At 33.8% G+C, this 19,328-nt stretch overlaps 1 protein-coding gene across 1 annotated transcript; it reads right to left on the bottom strand.

Moving 5' to 3' along the window:
- Positions 1-319: 319 nt before the first annotated feature.
- Positions 320-2,222, bottom strand: LOC112281116 (chaperone protein dnaJ 8, chloroplastic). The gene has a single exon (XM_024517310.3). The coding sequence runs from the start codon at positions 1,235-1,237 to the stop codon at positions 743-745; it is 495 nt and encodes a 164-aa protein (XP_024373078.1). The 5' UTR covers positions 1,238-2,222; the 3' UTR covers positions 320-742.
- Positions 2,223-19,328: the final 17,106 nt, after the last annotated feature.

Here is a 19,328-nt window from a genome sequence, read left to right as displayed (position 1 = left end):
GGGCAGGCAGGGTGCGCTCGAAGATATGATGACATGGATCCAGACACAAATGCAGACACAAATCCCGCCCGCATTGCATGTGTCCCGGAAGACGTGGATGAGGCCGCACTTGGGGCGTAATCGTTACTGACTGAAGCATATCCATGAAGTCGACAAACAGGCGGAGCGAGCCCACTGGAAGACTTTCTTGGGAGCAATACAAAAGTAGCAGATCATAGATGACCTGCATCACAAGCATCACGAACAAAAGCCAAATCTATAATATATATATATATATATATATATATACACACACACATACACACAAGACACTGTTCCGAAGTGTGAAATTGGCCCTCCCTCAATGTTTATCCATTGCAAAATTACACCGCCAACCGGCAGCGTCAATACATGGCGCGAGCCAAAAGAATTTAAATAACTAAAACCTCCCACGATGTCTATAGCAACACAGTGGGGTGATGGACAATTTCAATCAGTTGAGAAAATTTCCCCTTGTCGGCTGGTTCTTTTTTTATTTTTTTTTATTTTCTTTTTTCCTTTCTTTTTGTGTCTAAGCTTAAATCTCCAGTCAGAAAATGTGATGTTTTAAATGCAGCACTTCCCCTTCACGCCCCCAAGGAACGCCAATATGTACACACGGACCGTTAGCCTGTCAATCGTTGGTGACTGCAAGTGTCGGTTCCATCAATAATCCAGAGTAAAATTACATGCGAATTGCGGAGTGCTGCAGGATTTCATGCGCCTAGGTGGCGTAGTTGATGTGATCCGAATAGTCCCGGATACCCGCGCCTTCCCAACCCATCCATTCCTCCCAGTCTGCCCACGAATCCCCGCTGACGCCGGCAAACCCTTCCAGATTGTCCGACAAGTCGTCGTCGAACTCACCGAACTGGGGATTCGTCATACTGAGCAGGGTCTCATACGCGAAGTTGATTTGTTGGAAATTCGTGGTGCAGTGGTTGCCGTCACAGACATCGGGGTGGTACTGAAGCGCGAGGCGTCTGTACGCTTTCTTGATCTCATGCTTACTCGCGCCAGGCTCGATGCCCAGAGTGGCATGGGGATCCCTGACTGAAGCGCCGGAGTATGCCATCGTCACGAGACCATAGCCTGCTTTTCGTCTCGAGCTCGGACTCGGGCTCGTGCTCAGAGCACCCACGCTCATTGGTGAAGATGACATCAAAGTCTCGCCCTGGAATGGGCTTCGGCAAATCGGGATAGCCTTGCTGGTAATCATCCTAAAGCTGCAAGCTGCTCGTGGTTCTTAACAACGACTTAACAATTGACTGCAGCTTCCTGCTCAAGCGCTACAAGGATGGACCTCACACCTTACCCGTCAGATGTCGCAAGTCACTACCTTCACCAAAATCCTTCAATGCCGGGGGAACACGACACCAGAACCACAAAAGTAAAAGAGAGAGTAAATTGAAGCTCCAGAAATCAGGCCACGAAAAGCACCAAAGTTTGAAGTGAATTACGAGAATGCTATCGCCCTAGACCTTTACGAGCAGCTGCTAAGGTAAATGAAGAGCAGTTTCGAAAAACGGGGAATGGAAAAGCGGCGCGCGACAATACAACAGCTTGTGCAACTTACTGAACATCTGCAACAACAACGCCAACTCAAGCCTAGACCAAAATTCTGTCCTAAACTCAACCTTGGAAGCTCTAAATCTGGCTATCACGATCAATCGACGATACGAAATCGGCGTATCGGGCAGCGAAGATGGAGACCAGAGATGCGGGCGCTGCAGGTAGCGATGGGGGGGATGCGAGAGAGTGGGAGAGGGCGAAGGTCGTAGCGGACGAAGTGACGGGAGCTTTGTACTGGGGCTCCGCAGACACGGCCACGGGGTCCACACACAGCGGTAGTAGGGCCTCGAATCTCAATAAATAGAAACTTCCTTCGCGCGCCTCCATTGGCTAATGTGAGCCAACTCTCCCCCGTCCAGTCCCACCAGTTTTGGCGGGCGTTATCCTGACAAGATAAAGGTACCTCTAAATATGGAGAGGATTTTCTAAATTAGGCTTGTATTCCCACTAAATTTGGCCACACTTTCTTCCTCCAGGGGGGATGGATGACGTGGGGCCTACCATGAAGCGCTCTGGCTATTTTGGCAGTTCCTTGTTAGTTCATTCATCTAGTTAAACGGGATGAATTACGAATGAATGAATGTGGATTTGCGTTAACTTTGGGGTTTGAGGCAGTTATGATTCCATGAATAAAGGGTGAACTGTTGTTTTAATTGGCGGAAAATTCGGACAATGTGTTTAACATGGATTTTTATTTTTGCATTTCAATCGGGAAGCAAACACAAAGGGTCTATTTAGACCATTTTTTTATTTCTTTTTTCTTTTTTTCCTTTGTCACCAAGTTCTGGATATCCTTTTACAACTCGCGTCTACTAATGATTGTGTACTTTCACGTTTGCTAGTTATAGATGTAGGTAGTTATTTCATAAGGGAAGATTTCAAAAAAATTCAATATTTATGCTCAAAATCTTTCCTTTAATGTCATATGATCATGCATACAGTGATAAAACTATTTTTTTTTTGCACCGAGCATACTACTTCATCCATCGGAGGAAACGAACAGATATCATCCATCAAACAAGCGAGGACGTTCGTCGGTCGGGAGGGCAGCACCCATGGCCGTGGAAAGTATTAGATGGACTAGTGGTCCGGAGAGACTTGGAGTCATTTGGAGGAAAATTTGAGAAGTGCAGAGTTTCTCCTCCAAATCAGAGAAAAGGGATTCTATCGACGCTGCAGAAGGGGTTTCAATGGATAGAATAGGGGGTGTAGCCCGTTAACTGTCGCTGGCGAAAAGCGCAACAGGACCCCGCGATCGTGCCAGTGCTTGTGGATTGCCGCTTTGATGTCAGTGACGGGGTCAAATTAGGCTCTTTTGCTGCGTGAAACTGCTGGTGACGAGTCGGAGACTGGAGCTTTTCATGGGTTAGTTTGCTTTTTTTCCTTCTCTCTTTCAATCCTCTTTTCGGCGGATCGCTTTCCCTTTCCAACATTCGACAACTGGTGCTTTTGTCCATGTTTGAATTCGGCCCAACTGCTGTTGCAAAGACGGATCCATGACTGGGGTGATGATGCTTTCGTCCCCTCGCAAGTAAGGTTTAATCCGGGTCTGAGAAGAATATGCACTGTTGTTGTGGGTCGACGGTTTTTACGAAATCAACGCGAAGAGGGATGTTAGTTTGTGGCGCGATGCTGCGCAGAGACGATCGTCCAAGTGAGAAGTTGAATGCCACGAAACGAGCGTTCTTCCAAGTGGTTTGGGGGATCGCAGAAAAGTAGAAAAGCTGAGCAGCTGCGCTTTGTCAGAGTGCTGTCTACACAGGCCCATTGCTCAGAATTCTAAGGTGGAATCAAAGAAATCCGATCCGTTACCTAGCCTGCTCATGTAACCAATCAGGTGATGTGTCTTTCCCTCTGCAATGCGCTAGTCATACGGTTTCAAAGTGGATGCATTAACTTAGCATCAATGAATGGGAAAAGTTCGATAAGGACCGCATTAATGACCTGGAAAGTTTCAGGAGTAGCACTGGAGAGCGGATGGGAAACGACGCCGAGGATCGTGCAAAAGTGAATAAAGAATTGTGGCTGGAATTGGTGGTTAACTGGCAGCGTTTTCGGGCACCAATGCCGGTGCCCGATTCGTCGCCATCACAAAGCGGGCTACAATCTCGGGAGCTGCAGCGTTTCTTTTCCACAACGGAATGTCTCATCAATTAGCCACAAATTAGTTTCAGATTACGATGATCGGCACGGTGATCTGAGGTGCACTAGTCCAATCCATCTACCGAGTTTGATTCCCGAACTTTCGCTATCACATGGACCGATTCCGAAGGGCATCCGATTCCATTCACCTACTCGGGTCGACGATGCGGAGTGTTGGAGGTGAATTGCCACACTGCAATCGGGTAGTCGCTCGAGGAAAGCTTACAGTTCATGAATGATCAGGACTAGTTTTTTCGCTTTCCGCGACAGATAAAATCTCTCCCCACTTCATAGCCACATTGCTATAACGAGCAAAGCTGCAAGTAACTCGAAATCATGAGAAACATGGTACATGGCTCCGCAATCCAGCTCCGAATTTCCGAAGCCAATTCCACAGTTTAACATTCGCTTCAGGATCCAGAGCACGCTGGTTGCCCCCCTCCATGACGCACAAATCCTTCGCGTCTTGGTCAGCGATTCATTCATCTGTGCTCTGTTGTGCTCTCCGCCGCCTCCCACAGCTCCGAGGCACAAATTCTCCACGACTTCCTTGACGGTTAAGTTTTTTTCTTTTTTTTCTCCGTTTGAAGGACGAAGGGCATCAGAGTCTCGATTCAGGATGCGAAAATCATTGTGGACGTGAAAACAGCGAAGAAAATCGCGATGCATGAGTCGATGAATTGCTCGTCAGTGCGAAGGAATTGGGGGTTTCTCAGGTCAGTGAGCGGATCACAGCGATCCGAAGCTTGATTGCGGAACTTCGAAAACACGTTCCACTGTGGCGATTGGAACCCACCGACTCTAGTAATCGTATGAAATCAATAATATACTAGCATTGTGCCTACTTCTTTGCTTCGGAAGTAACATATTTACTTTTTTGTATTTTTTTTTTTTGATGTCAGCTCCTTTTTCTAAATTTTTTTACATATTTTTATTTTCTAAAATATGTGGTTGGCATTTAAAATATTTTTTGTTGTATGTAATTATATTTTATACTTAATTATCTTTACAATGTTTTATTTATAATCAAATGTTATTTCTCTATTTACATGTTCTGATTAGTAACATTATACTAATATTATTTTACTTATGCAACATTAAACAAAATTATCTCTCAATTTATCTTGATATGATGTTTTATTTAGTAGCTAGTATTTCATCAATTCTTTTTATAGCTTTTTAAAATATATTTTCTATTGATTTTTATTAAGATCTTGACTTAGTATTTTATTTAAAATTCTAATTAAATACATATTTAATATTATTATCAATACAACTTATAGCCTCTTAATACATTGGAAGTAAGTTTGAATCTTGTGTAAGTGTATTAGGATTCAAATCTCATTGATTATGAATCCAATAAAGTTGTATTATAATTAATTCCTAAAGCTCCTTACAAACCAAAATGTCTTTTAGTTGTTTTTGGCATTTTACATAAAATATAAAACTTTGATATTTTTATCATTTTTTTTTCTTTTGAAAGTAGAAAATCCTATGAAGTTTGAACCTTACTAATTTGTTTTAGAAAAATATGTTTTTTGGAATTTATTATGGCATTTTTTAGATTTTGATTGTGATTGGAGCAATTTGAACACAAGCCTATGCAAATTGCATGATGGTCACAATTGTGGATAATATATGATCTTCTAAAATCCATATTAATTTAATTTTTAATATTTTAATATTTTCTTTTTCTTCTAAAACATGTAAAATTATCTCTATCTATATTCCAATTTTGGAATAAATGTTTTTTAAAAAATGGTGTCATATTATAAATGACCATATGGTGAAAGATAGAAATATGGATTCTATAATAAAAGAGCCTAATTCAAAAATATAGTAGCAAAAAATAGATAAAATATTGGGAGGTAGTAAAAACTTTAGTGTTATCTTGTCTTTTTCTAAAAAAGACTTTTTTTTACTTTGCATGATCATAAATAAGGCAAAACAAAGTAGATTTGAAAAATTAATAATATATGCATTTTTAGAAGCAAGATAAGAGTAATTTGTAATAGATTTACCTTAAAAAACCAAGAAATAATACCCACAAGAGACAAGTTGTGAACAAAGGTCATAATCAAATCCCAAGGCACTAAATTGCACACGTATGATAATTCTAGGATTTTCTTTTATAGATTTGGGAGTGAGGTTAAAGATCAAACTTAAAAAAGATTATTTGAATGTAAGTTCAAACAAATTTGGATGCATATTGAGTTTTTGAGAGGTTTTCAAAGTGAGAGATGTATTTAGAGATTTTAGATTTTGAGAAATAAAAAATAAAAAAAAAAAAAAAAAATGTATATTTGAAGAATTTGTGAGTATTATAGCAAATAAAAAAGTGCAATTTTGTAGATATGTGAGTGTACTTGTTTTGAATGTATATTGCAAATTTGAGTTCAATCAAATGGTTAGATTGAAGGATATAGGAAAAAAATTAAATTAGGATCTTAGACTTTTGAATTTTAGGATTAGTGAAATATTCTACCTAAAAAAATTTGCTAGTTTGATTGAAAAAAAAAAAAAAAAGAAAAAAAAGAAAAAGAAAAAAAAAATTGTGATAATATAATACTTAGGTATTTACACTTTTTTTCAATTTAAATAGCAATCAAATGGTTTAATAAAGAGAAATTGCTACTAAAAGATTAACATGTAGGTTTAAGAAAGAAGACAATCAATACCTAAGAATATTAGAAGCTCTCTTTTTTAATTGATAAGTTTGATTTTTTTCAAAGTTTTCATGCTTGTTATTTTTTTAAAGATTAAAATTGTAAAAAAAAAAATAGTCAAAATCATTAATTTTCAAAGACATGAATTTCAAAAAACTAAAAGATCAATAAATTCTTGTGTTTTTAAAAAGACTAATAAATTATTCAAAGATAACATAATATTAAACTAGAATGGCTATTGCCAAAGATAAAAAGACTAAAAAGTTTTAAAATAAGACTAAAGCCTAGAATAACATTGACAAGAGTGAAAAAATCTTCATTTTTGCCTCCATATATACTATCTAACTAAGAGCTATGTAATGATGTTCTATAGGACGTCAAATACTTGTTCAATTTGCAAAACATGTGTTTCAACTTGCAAGGTAATTTTCTTATGTGTATGCTAAATCATTGGCTTGTATCACAAGCTACTTATATATGCAACACATGGCTAACTTGTTAGCCAAGTTTCTAACTTATCAATCAATTATAAATATGTATAAAGTCAGATATGTGTCTATGCAACTTCTAAGAATCTTTGCTATAAGATAATATCAAATCTATATATATTAATCTTCTACTTAACACTTCTTATTCAGATAATATGAATATCCATGACATTACTCCCTCTTTTAGGAACAAGTTCGATGAGGAGTGGTCATCATATGTTGAAAAAGTCCAAGATGTAGCAAATTATGTTTGTTACATATTTTGATCTTTGTTTCTTTAAAAGGTCATTTATAGGTCTTTTTAACCATCAATAATATTTCATATTAGGATGAAAAAATCACCATGTTATTTGATCATTTTTGAAGCCTTTAAAATTCCTTCTAAATAAAATATTTGGAAAATTGTAAAGAATTGTCTTTACATCTAATAAAATCATCAAGCATTGAGAGTCTCTTCCAATATTGTGAGAACAAACACATTGTATCTCTCCAACTATTTAAGAAAGAATATGTCATTCTTGAAGATCTTTATTTCTATTATATCATCTTGAAGGCTGTAAAAATTATAATATTTTGTTTGATAAGTTATCAAATGATAGCTCTTCAGTTCAATCTATTGATTAATGATTTGCCATCTCTTTAGTGCCACAAATATATAAAATGTCACGGCCATAATCATGTAAGCTAATAATTACATATAGGAATAGGTAGAAGTAAATAAAAGTAGATAAAAGTAAGTTAATTCTATAATATTTAATATAAAAGCTTCCTAGAAACTTCCTAGACGCTGCTTTGACTTCATAGGTGTCTTTAATTGACTTTTTGGATTAGAAACATGGTCAACAAGTTGGCCATGTGCCACACATGTTGTTAGCTTGAAGATTAAGCTAACTATGTGGCCCACACGTAGAAAAACTTGCCTTGTAAGTCAAGGCATGTGTCCTACAAAGTCAACACATATTGGAGGTCCTATAGAACGTCGCCACGTAGCCCTTAGTTAGATAGTATATATAGAGACAAGAGTGAAGGCTTCTTCACTCTTGTCAACTCCTTTCTTGCTTCTAGTCTAGTTTCAAGGGTCTCTAGTTTTCTTGTCTTTTGGCAATAGCCATTCTAGTTTCTCTTTTCAATATACATACTTATTATTTATATTTTGTTACTTTTCTTTGAGTGAAGGCTTACTTGTCTGAACTATTTTTTCATCGAGTTCTTGTCCTTGACAGATTGACAAGAGTACACTTACAATATCACAGCTTTGTTTTTCTTGAGTAAGAGTGGATTACCCCTTTCTCTTGACAAGACATAAGCATATTAGAAGTTTGCGGATTACCCACTTCTAAACTGATATTGTTCTTAGTATCTTCTTTGTTATCAAGTCTTTCTTTTCTTTTGTCTTGAGCAATATCAAACAAATTTTTCTTCTTAGTGTCATTATGGCAGAGCTTGTTGAAATGAAGAGTGCAATGGCACAAATGCAAGAGCAAATGAGGGAGTTAATGCTTGCGATGCATCAACTCAATCCACCAACACAGGAAAGAACAAGAATAGCAGTAAGTGGGAATATAGAGATGATCGGAGCTGCTTCAACATCTACAACAAATCACGTTCTTTCTCCAATTGTACAACATCCTATAAGCACTAGAGAACCAAGAATTGCCTTACTTGAGAAATTTGATGGTACGAGATCAAAGTTTCGAGGGTTCATCAATCAAGTACAATTGGCAATTGAACTTCAACCGCAAAGCTATCCAACTCCAGGATCACAAGTCAGGTTTATTGGCACTCTACTTTCTGGTTCTATATTATCGTGGTTTTCGTCTTTTCTTGAACAACGAAATCTAATATTGGACAATTTGGAAGCTTTTTTGGCGGAGTTTCGATCTATGTATGGTGAACACGATGCAACTCGTGTTGCAACAAATAAGATCCGAATTCTTCGATAAGGAAATCGCTCAGTAACAGTGTATGCTTCACAATTTCGACAACTTGGAATTGACATCAAGTGGGATGATGCTGCATTCATCAGTCAATTTCTTTATGGATTGCAATACGAAGTAAAGAAATTGATGCTCAACTTACCTGATCCTCAAACTTTGAGTCAAGCAATCGATTTTGCGGTAAAATGTGATAATCGACTTTTTGAATTTCGATCCGAGAATCATTCACGGAAACCTCAACGTTATTACTCAATGGCAACATCAACATCTTTGCCAAACGTACATTCAGAAGTAGAAGACATGCAAATTGACGCGGTACGTTTTAAACCCCTAACTGAGCAAGAAAAGATTTCTCGTCGTTAAGAAGGATTATGTTTATATTGCATAGAACCTAAGCACACTGCTCAACATTGTCCAAAGAAAAGACGCAACTATAAATGAGGGGTACGACGGTCAAAGAAGACAACATGTCGGAAAACGGATTCGTCCAGCTACAATAGGGACCGTGCAGCTGGAACCTTGTACAATTCCTAATGAAGGTCCTATCCTCTCCTCAGAACCCTCTCCTTGTTTTATAATAGACTTATATTTAGGACCTAAGAATTACAAAGCCTCTGCTTTATTAGATTCGGGAGCCTTAGCATGTTTTTTAGATGAACAATTTGTTAAAAGTTGTAAAATACCTTTTGTACAGAAACCTAAACCAGTACATGTAGAAGTCATAGATGGTCATCCCTTGTCTTCTGGAGATGTCACTCATGAAACTCATCCTATAAAAGTAACAATAGACGGTCATGATAGCTACATAGCTTTTAACATAATTAAATCCCTGTCCAATCCAGTTATTTTAGGTTTATCCTGGTTAGAAAAATATAACCCTTGAATAGATTGGAATTTGCGTAAACTTGACTTTTCCCAAAGTGTTATTAATAGTTCTACCAACCAAGTAAAAAATTATAAGTCTAGTATAGTAAAACCCGTATTGATAGGTGCAAAAGCATTTATACACGCAGCAAAAGAAGGATCAACTTTTGCTATTTATGCTGCACCTATTTCTAAAAACGTAAAGACTTCAAGTAGCATTCCAAGTCAATATCAGGAGTATCAAGACGTTTTTGAGAAAAAGAATGCAGATATTCTTCCTGAGCATCGCCCATATGATTGTTCAATCGACCTCAAGGAAGGAACTCAGCCACCATTTGGACCAATTTACAGTTTATCGCAAGATGAGATGGTTGAACTCAAGACATATATTGACGAGAATTTAGCGAAGAATTTCATATGCCATTCAAAATCTCCAGCAGGAGCTCCAATTCTATTCGTAAAGAAATAAGATGGATCTTTACGAATGTGTGTTGATTATCGAGGACTCAATAAGATCACAATCAAGAACATGTATCCATTACCTTTGATATCAGGACTCCTTGACCAATTGAATCAAGCTAAGATCTATACAAAAATAGATCTAAGAGGAGCATATAATCTAGTACGGATCAAAGAAGGAGATGAATGGAAGACTGCGTTTCGAACCAGGTATGGACATTTCGAATATAATGTCATGCCCTTTGGACTCACGAATACACCAGCAGCTTTTCAACATTTCATGAATGATGTATTTTGTGAATTTTTAGACAATTTTGTCGTCTGCTATCTAGACGATATCCTGATCTATTTTAACAACGTCGAAGAACATGAAATACATGTTCGTCAAGTATTACAAAAACTTAGAGATGCAGGATTGTACGCCAAGATGGAAAAGTGTGTATTTCACACTACTCAAGTTGACTTTTTAGGATACATCATTTCAAATGATGGTCTCATGATGGATTCTAAGAAAGTCCAAACAATCATGGATTGGAAGATTCCAAGGACAGTAAGAGATGTCCAATGTTTCTTGGGATTTGTCAATTATTATCGGATCTTCATCAAAGATTTCTCACGAGTTGCAGCTCCACTTACACGCTTGACTAGTAAAGATAAATTCCAATGGAATCAAGAAGCGGAAGCAGCATTTGAAGCCTTGAAGACATCGTTTGTCTTTGCACCAGTCTTATATCGTGTTGACTTTTCCAAGGCATTTTTTATGGAAACAGATGCATCAGATTTTGCCTTGGGTGCAGTTTTATCACAAATGGGAACAGATGACAAACTTCATCCAATAGCTTTTCATTCAAGAAAATTCTCAGCAGCCGAGATCAATTATGAGATCTACGATAAAGAACTTCTTGTGATCGTGGATTCCTTTCAAGAATGGCGTCATTATCTAGAAGGCGCTTCTAGTCCAGTCACTGTGTATATAGATCACAAGAACCTCGAATATTTCATGTCAGCACGCGTGTTGAATCGTCGTCAAGCTCGTTGGAGTATGTCTTTGTCAAGATTCGAGTTCATTATCACTTATCGGCCAGGAAAACAACAAGGTTTGTCTGATGCCCTATCTAGACGTTCTTATTTTGCACCAAAAGAAAGAGATGCAGCTTTTGAGCAACAAAGAACGGTCCTCTTGAAACCGGAGCAATTTCATCTCCGAGCAATGAAATCAACATTGACTGTTGATTCAACTTTTCTCAAGCAAATCTAGTCCAGTATGTCCTCAAACTCTCTTGTTTATGATATCGAGAATAATTCTTCCAAGTCTCATGATCCTTCTAAGTTCGAGTTCAAGAATAATCTATTATATTTTGAAGGACGCCTATATGTTTCAGAAGGAGAAGCACGTTTACGTGTTCTTCAAGCACGTCATGACTTTCCAGCAGCAGGGCACTTTGGATATAATAAGACTTTGGAACTCATATCAAGAGATTTTTGGTGGCCACAAATGTGGAAGTCAGTCAAAGACTTTGTACAATCATGTGATATTTGTTCAAGATCAAAAATTCCTCGTCATCGACCTTACGGACTTCTTCAGCCATTACCTATACCAGAACAACCATGGTCTTCTGTTTCTATGGATTTCATCACAGATCTTCCAAGCTCAAGATCTTATGATTCTATATTTGTGATAGTAGATCGTTTCACCAAGATGGCACATTTTGTGCCATATACAAAATCTATCTTAGGTGAAGAAACAGCTAAGCTTTTCATTGATAATATCTATCGCTATCATGGATTACCTAAAGATATCATATCGGATAGGGGAACTCAATTTGTGTCAAGATTTTGGAGGACCCTTTTCAAGATTTTAAAAGTGGACATAAAGCTATCTTCGGCTTTCTATCCTCAAACTGATGGACGAACAGAGCGCGTAAACCAAGTCTTAGAGCAATATTTAAGGTGTACTATCAACTACCAACAAGATGATTGGACAACCCTTCTGCCATTGGCAGAGTTTGTTTATAATAATACGGTACATTCTTCCACGCAACAAACACCTTTCTTTGCCAATTATGGCTATCATCCACGACTTGATACTTTTGATTTTTCAAAAGTTGATAATCTTGTAGCAGAAGATATGGCAAATCGGTTGTCAGAGTTACATGCAATAATGAAGACGCAATTGAAGGAAGCTCAAGAACGACAAAAGATAAACGCAGATCTATATCGTAAGGAGCAACCACAAATCAACGTGGGTGATAAGGTATGGCTACTTCGTCGCAATATCAAGACTACTCGACCTTGTGACAAGTTGGACTATCGTAGGCTTGGCCCCTTTTCTGTTTCTGAACAGATCAACCTAGTTGCATATCGGTTACATCTACCGGAGTCAATGAAGATCCAATCTTGTATTCCACGTGTCTCTTCTTGAACCATATAAGACAGTAGATATACAAGGAAGAAGACAAATGCCACCGCCTCCTATAGAAGTAGATAATAATGAAGAATTTGAAGTGGAAGAGATATTAGAGTCAAGGCGGCGTCGAAATAAGCTGAAATATCTTGTTCATTGGCGCGGATATGATATTAGTGAACGCACATGGGAGCCATCCATGAATCTAGCAAATGCATCAGCTAAAGTCAAAGTTTTTCATCAACGACATCCATCAAAACCAAGATGAAAATCTCTCTTATAAAAGAGACAAGATTGAGGCAAGATAACATTCAATTTCCTATCCTTGTTTGTAACTTCTTTGCATTTGTGACGCTAATTAGATGGAGAGCCAACAACCAGCGGATTCAACTCAAGAACCTTTGTTTGCTGACCTGCCGGAGGAGACATTACGATTGTCACAACCTTCAAGAGGACGCAATCGAGATGAAGATCTTCAAGAACGACATGTTCTTCCTTGAATAGATGGTGAGATACAACGCGTTTGGTATCACGATTTGGGAAGGGACTCTTGATGTTTGGTGATTTTGCTAGAGGTAGGAACAACTCCAGATGGTGTTCCAAATATTCTATTCGAAGGAAGTTACGAAGGCCTCAATAATGATCAAATAACTGGGTGGTCTTCCCGCCCTAGTATGGGACACTACCGATGATTGAGAGGCCCTATCAATCATCTTCAAAGAGAACAGAGATCAGAGTATGTGGCGAATACAATTCGTCGCATCATAGATTTCTTCAACATATGATGACCGCTCCTCGTGGAACTCGTCTCTAGAAGGGGGGGTAATGTCACGGCCATAATCATGTAAGCTAATAATTACATATAGGAATAGGTAGAAGTAAATAAAAGTAGATAAAAGTAAGTTAATTCTATAATATTTAATATAAAAGCTTCCTAGAAACTTCCTAGACGCTGCTTTGACTTCATAGGTGTCTTTAATTGACTTTTTGGATTAGAAACGTGGTCAACAAGTTGGCCATGTGCCACACATGTTGTTAGCTTGAAGATTAAGCTAACTATGTGGCCCACACGTAGAAAAACTTGCCTTGTAAGTCAAGGCATGTGTCCTACAAAGTCAACACATATTGAAGGTCATATAGAACGTCGCCATGTAGCCCCTAGTTAGATAGTATATATAGAGACAAGAGTGAAGGCTTCTTCACTCTTGTCAACTCCTTTCTTGCTTCTAGTCTAGTTTCAAGGGTCTCTAGTTTTCTTGTCTTTTGGCAATAGCCATTCTAGTTTCTCTTTTCAATATACATACTTATTATTTATATTTTGTTACTTTTCTTTGAGTGAAGGCTTACTTGTCTGAACTGTTTTTTCATCGAGTTCTTGTCCTTGACATAAAATCTACAAACAAGAATAGATGATAAAATAATATTTACTTTAGATCTTGTTTATTTTATAGTAAAGATTTGCTATTCTTTATCTTAGTTTTGATAGATATTGTCGAAGAGAAGCATCAACTTTTTTTGTTGCAATTATAAGATTCTTTATTAACTCCCATATATATTCATTAATATCATATCCATGCCAATAAATAAGATATTCCAACCTCAATTGACACCACCTTGAGTATAAGACTTTTTTTACTTTAAATTCTTCATTATTATCTCCTTTTATAGAAAGAAGTGGCATTTGTCTTTTTTTTTAGATATATATTGTCTTATATGATTTAAGAAGAGAAATGTGGAATACAAGATAGATTTTTATAGATTTTGATAGATGTAATTCATAAGCAATTGGATTGATTTATTCACAAATAAAAAATAATCCAAGCCTGCAATAATCCAACTTATCACAATAGTAGCTAGTCTTGATATTGGGACAAAGTAATCACACCTTGTTAACAATGTGGAATTGAAGTTGCAATATGCATCTGCATTAGTCTTTTGTCATTCTTGAGCTTCTTTTAATTGTGCTTTCATTGTTGTATGTAACTCAAATAAATAATTTTTAAAATCTTCTATTATAAGATTATTAACTTTTGAAAAGTCAAAAGCATCAAGTCACTAATGATAACCATAATTAAAAAATATATATTAATTAAGTAGTAAAATATACTATTTCATTACAAGCAAACTTGGCCAATGGCAAAAGACATGTTCAATCATCTTATTGATAGTTGATGGTACCTTTCAAATTTTACTCCAAAAATTAATATATTTACTCTATTTATTAATTGATTTAATAATAAAAAGCCAAAGATAACTTTATGTCCACCTTTAGAATTATAAAAAGAGTTTTTTGAAATCTTATTACAAATTAAATCTCTCTATTCAATATAATATCCTTAGGCAATCTATAATAGAGATATTATTAAGAAAAAGCTTAGTTATTTTTTTACTTGTAATAAATTTTGTATATAGTATAGAATATGCTATTTTGATAAAAAAAAAAAAATCTACTATCAAAAATATAAAATCAATAAAACTTGAGACTATAAGATCTATGATAAAATCTATAGAAACAAAAGACAATGGTTGTTTTGGAATAGGTAATGGTTAAAAAAATTCATAAGATGGATGACAAAGAGATTTCAATTTTAAACAAATATCATTTGATTGTAAAAAGCCTTTAATTGATTTTTATATTTAAAATCACCAAAAATCTCTAGATATTAGCTTCAAAGTCTTATTATATTTAAAATATTTAGTTATTTAAAAGTTGTGATGAGCTTGAAGAACAAGAAATTGTACTTCATCTTTTAGAATATATAATCATACCTTGAAATAGAATAGATTGTTTTTGAACTTAAACTTGGAAGTATCATGAGACTTAAAAAAATATTTTTAATAATATCAACAAGAGAATGAGAAGACATACTTGATTGAAATTGCTTGAAAAAAGTTGAATTAGTAGTTAATGTTGATTCAATTACTTAAAGATGAAAATGCTTTGGTTTTAAGAAAATTATTCTTTATTGATCAAAGGTTGCATCTCCTTCTTTTGGTATAAGTTAAGATTGTCTAGAATGGACATTTGACAAACTTTTTTGTTTTTTGAATCAATAAATAATCTTAATAAAGACATACTTCAATAAGCTATGTAACGATTTAAAACACATGCTGAGATAAAATACTCAAGATTTTTATAAGCCATATATACAATAACTAGACTAAAACTACCTTCTAGATAATGATGCTATTTTTTAAATAAATCTACAATTGCAAGAAGCTATTTGTCGTTGATCTTAGCTACTAAATTTTTTTGGAATAGAAAGCTATTGAATAGAGCTTATTATCTGCTCCTATTTGTGACAATACCATATCTATAGCAAAGTCTAATATATTTTTTTTAATAAAAAATACCTTAGAAAAAATTTTGTTATCAAAAAGGTAAGCCTCCTCAAAAGAACATGGATTCTTTAATTGCAAGTGAATTGTAAGAAACATAATATTATCTAAATGAATTCAAATTACTTATTACTAATCCAATTTGGATAAAATTTAGCTCATAGAGCTTCATTCAAGCTATAAACTTCAAAATTGATAAATTGACAAATAAATTTCAAAGAAATTGAAAGCCAAATCAATGAAAAAAGTTGGCTGCTTGCTATAACTACAGCCTTCAAAACTCCCATCTACAAATTACTTTAAATCTCTCCCATCATTGCTCTTTTTTTTATATGCAATGGCTTATTAGAAAGCTAAAAATAGAATCTAGATTTTTTTAAAATCTCAAGATAAAAAAAATAAAAAAATAAAATCCAATAAATTATAAAAATATTCTAAATTATTCTTGAATCTTGCCATTCAAAAATTCTAGCAACTTTCTTCATATAAATTTGCATGAATCTCTCTTGTCATAGCTCTTTTTTCTGTATATAATAGCTTATTAAAAAGCTAATAGTAAAATCTAATCTTCTTCAAAATCTCAAGAAAAAAGAAAAATATTCAATAAATAGTATAAAAAATCCCAAATAAGTATTAAATCTAGCTGCTAAAAAACTCCAACAATCCTCCTTCCTATACACTCCTATCTAACAAAAAAAAAAAAAAAAAAAAAAAAAAAAAAATCCCACTTAATGCCAAAATTCCTACTCTGATCTTCTCCAATATTTGCCTTGAATCAGTATAGAGCCGAATATGTATCTTAAAAGATAATACCTTCAAAGCTTAAACAATACATTCAAGATAATAATTTTATATTCTAAATCCCACTAAAATTTGTAAATATGTTAGTATAATATTCTTCCCTTCTTACAAGTAAAATTAACTATCTTCCAAATATCTTTGATGTGCTTAAATTAAGTGCATCATAACAACACAATACAAAATTGGTGAAGAAATAAATATTATCTTTAAGGCTTCAAAAGATGTTTTGACTTTTTTATTCTACTCTAGTTTGACTTTACATGTCAAATGTATAATATGAGCTACAATTTGAAAAAATTTCTTGATAAAGATTCAATAATAATTGACAAATTCTAAAAAAATATTGCATATCTTTGATTATTTTTGAAATCTTTTAATCCATGATAATTTGGATCTTCTTAGAATTCATCATAAGGCCATTATTTGAAATGATGTATCCTAAGAAGTAAATTTGAATAGTATAGAATATATATACTTTTTCATTTTGGCATATAATTATGTATCTTTTAATTTTTGTAATACATGACGAATATGAAGTTCATGTTATTCTTAGAATACATTAAGATGTTTTCTAAATATCAGATAAAAACATCATCAAGAAATTTATAAAAGACATTATTCATTAAATTTTGAAAAATAATTGATGCATTTGTGAATTCAAAAGATATGTTATTATGTTTGAAATGTCCATACTTAATTCAAAACGTAGTTTTTTATTCATCTCTTTTTTTTAATTCAAATATGATTATATGTTCTTTGTAAATATATTTTTGTATAGATATTTTTTTTATTTAATTGATTAAAAAATTCTAAAATCAAAGATAGAAGATACTTATTTTTTATGGACATCTTATTGAGTCTTCAATAATCCAGACATCTATAAAGATCTATCTTTTTTCTTTGTAAATAAGCTAAGAGCTTCTATTGGAGATTTAGAATGGAATATGAAGTTTTTAGCCAAATTCTTATCAATGTACTTTTTGAGTGCAGCCAACTTATTTTGTGATAAGTTATTGATTGGTTTGAATAATGGTTGAATTCTTTCTTGAAGATCAATCGAATAGTCATAAAAACAATGTTTTGAAAGAATATTTATATTTCTCTTTTCAAAAATATCTTGATAATCTTAATATTGGTTTAGAATGCCACTTGAAACTTTTTTTTATTAAAAATAGATGTAGCATATATAACAAAAGTTGATACTTCTTTTGTAGTATGCATGAAAGCTCTTGTACCTATGAATAAGAATTTAGATATATTAGACTTATGAATTTCTACTTGAATAGCAAAATCCTATTCTAAATTATAGAAAAAATTAAAGTTATAAGAAATTTAATCTATTTAAGAATTATACTTTTTTAGCCATAATAATCTTAAAATAATTGAATTAAAAAGAAATCTAATTACATTAAATATTAATAAGTTATTATGATCTTTAATTACTATATCTAAATGAATTATTTCATATATAATATCTCTAAAGAATAAAAAACAATCATCTATAATTTCTACATGTATAGGTTTATTTTTCTTAATTAAAAATATTTCTTATTTTTTAATAAAGACTTTGTCTATAAAATAAAGTAAAGCTCTTAAATCTAAAAAATAAAAGACTTTCTAATTTTTTGGTCCTAAAAAAACTTTATTATAAAATAATACAAAGACTCTAGGAAAAAAAACAAAACCTTTACTTGATAACATATAAGATTTTAGCCACACGATTCCTATTGTAGTTGGAGGAACTTGTTTTCCAATACATCATCATCTTTAATAACTATCAACTTCATTTTTTGATTACATTGTTTTTTAAGATAATATTGACTAGTGTGTTTAGATTCTCTAAAATATAAGCACAATTCTTCTTAATGACATCAAGTCTTTTTTTGCTCAATAAGAAATTTGAAACGTACCATGTCAATTTGCATAGGTTTTGGCCTTAATGAATAAGTTTCTACAAACTTAGAAGTTGTCACTAGGACTTGAGTTATATCTTTCAATCCAAACTATTTTTTCTTAATATCTTTTAAAAAATCAATTATTGCATGCAATGGCTTGAGTAATAAATTACCATAATGAGTATGTTTTTGACATTGTTAACAATAAATCTTTCATATTATCTTTTAATTTATATCAAAATTGATTAATAAGGATTTTGTCATTTCAATCTTTGTTGCAAAGAAGGTTTTGGAATTTTGCAACATATATGATGGTTGAAAGTGATCCTTGTTGTAAAGATAGGAGTTTAGACTTTGTTATTTTTTTTCAATTATTTTTTTTAAATATGGCTATAAGTACTTCTAAGAATGAATTCAAATCATAAAAGAATCATGAATCTTTTTCTATCAAAGGTAAAATCTAAAAAAAGTACTCTTGAATATAAATACATTTATAAATATAATTTGAATAAATTTATTAAAGTATTGGAAAAGATGCAACCTTGAAAACAACTTCACTTATTGTAGAAATCTCCAAAATTTTGATTTTATTTTGTCAAATTTCTCCAACATACTTATTCATACATCTTTCATATTTCTAGAAATAAGAATTCTTACATTTAATAATAAACTTGATCTACTTGCTTCTCTCAATTGCATAATTTTTTGGCATAGGGTCTAAACTTCATTGTTAATTTCTTCTA

Source organism: Physcomitrium patens, chromosome 4 (assembly GCF_059467195.1).
Source record: "Physcomitrium patens ecotype Gransden chromosome 4, ASM5946719v1, whole genome shotgun sequence".
Taxonomy (NCBI): Eukaryota; Viridiplantae; Streptophyta; class Bryopsida; order Funariales; family Funariaceae; genus Physcomitrium; species Physcomitrium patens.
The sequence above is the reverse complement of the archived record's forward strand: the minus strand, read 5'-3'. Positions and strand labels throughout refer to the sequence as shown.

Bases quoted from the DNA above. Each gene is read 5' to 3' on its own strand.
- LOC112281116 (XM_024517310.3), bottom strand. From the start codon at position 1,237: ATGATTACCAGCAAGGCTATCCCGATTTGCCGAAGCCCATTCCAGGGC.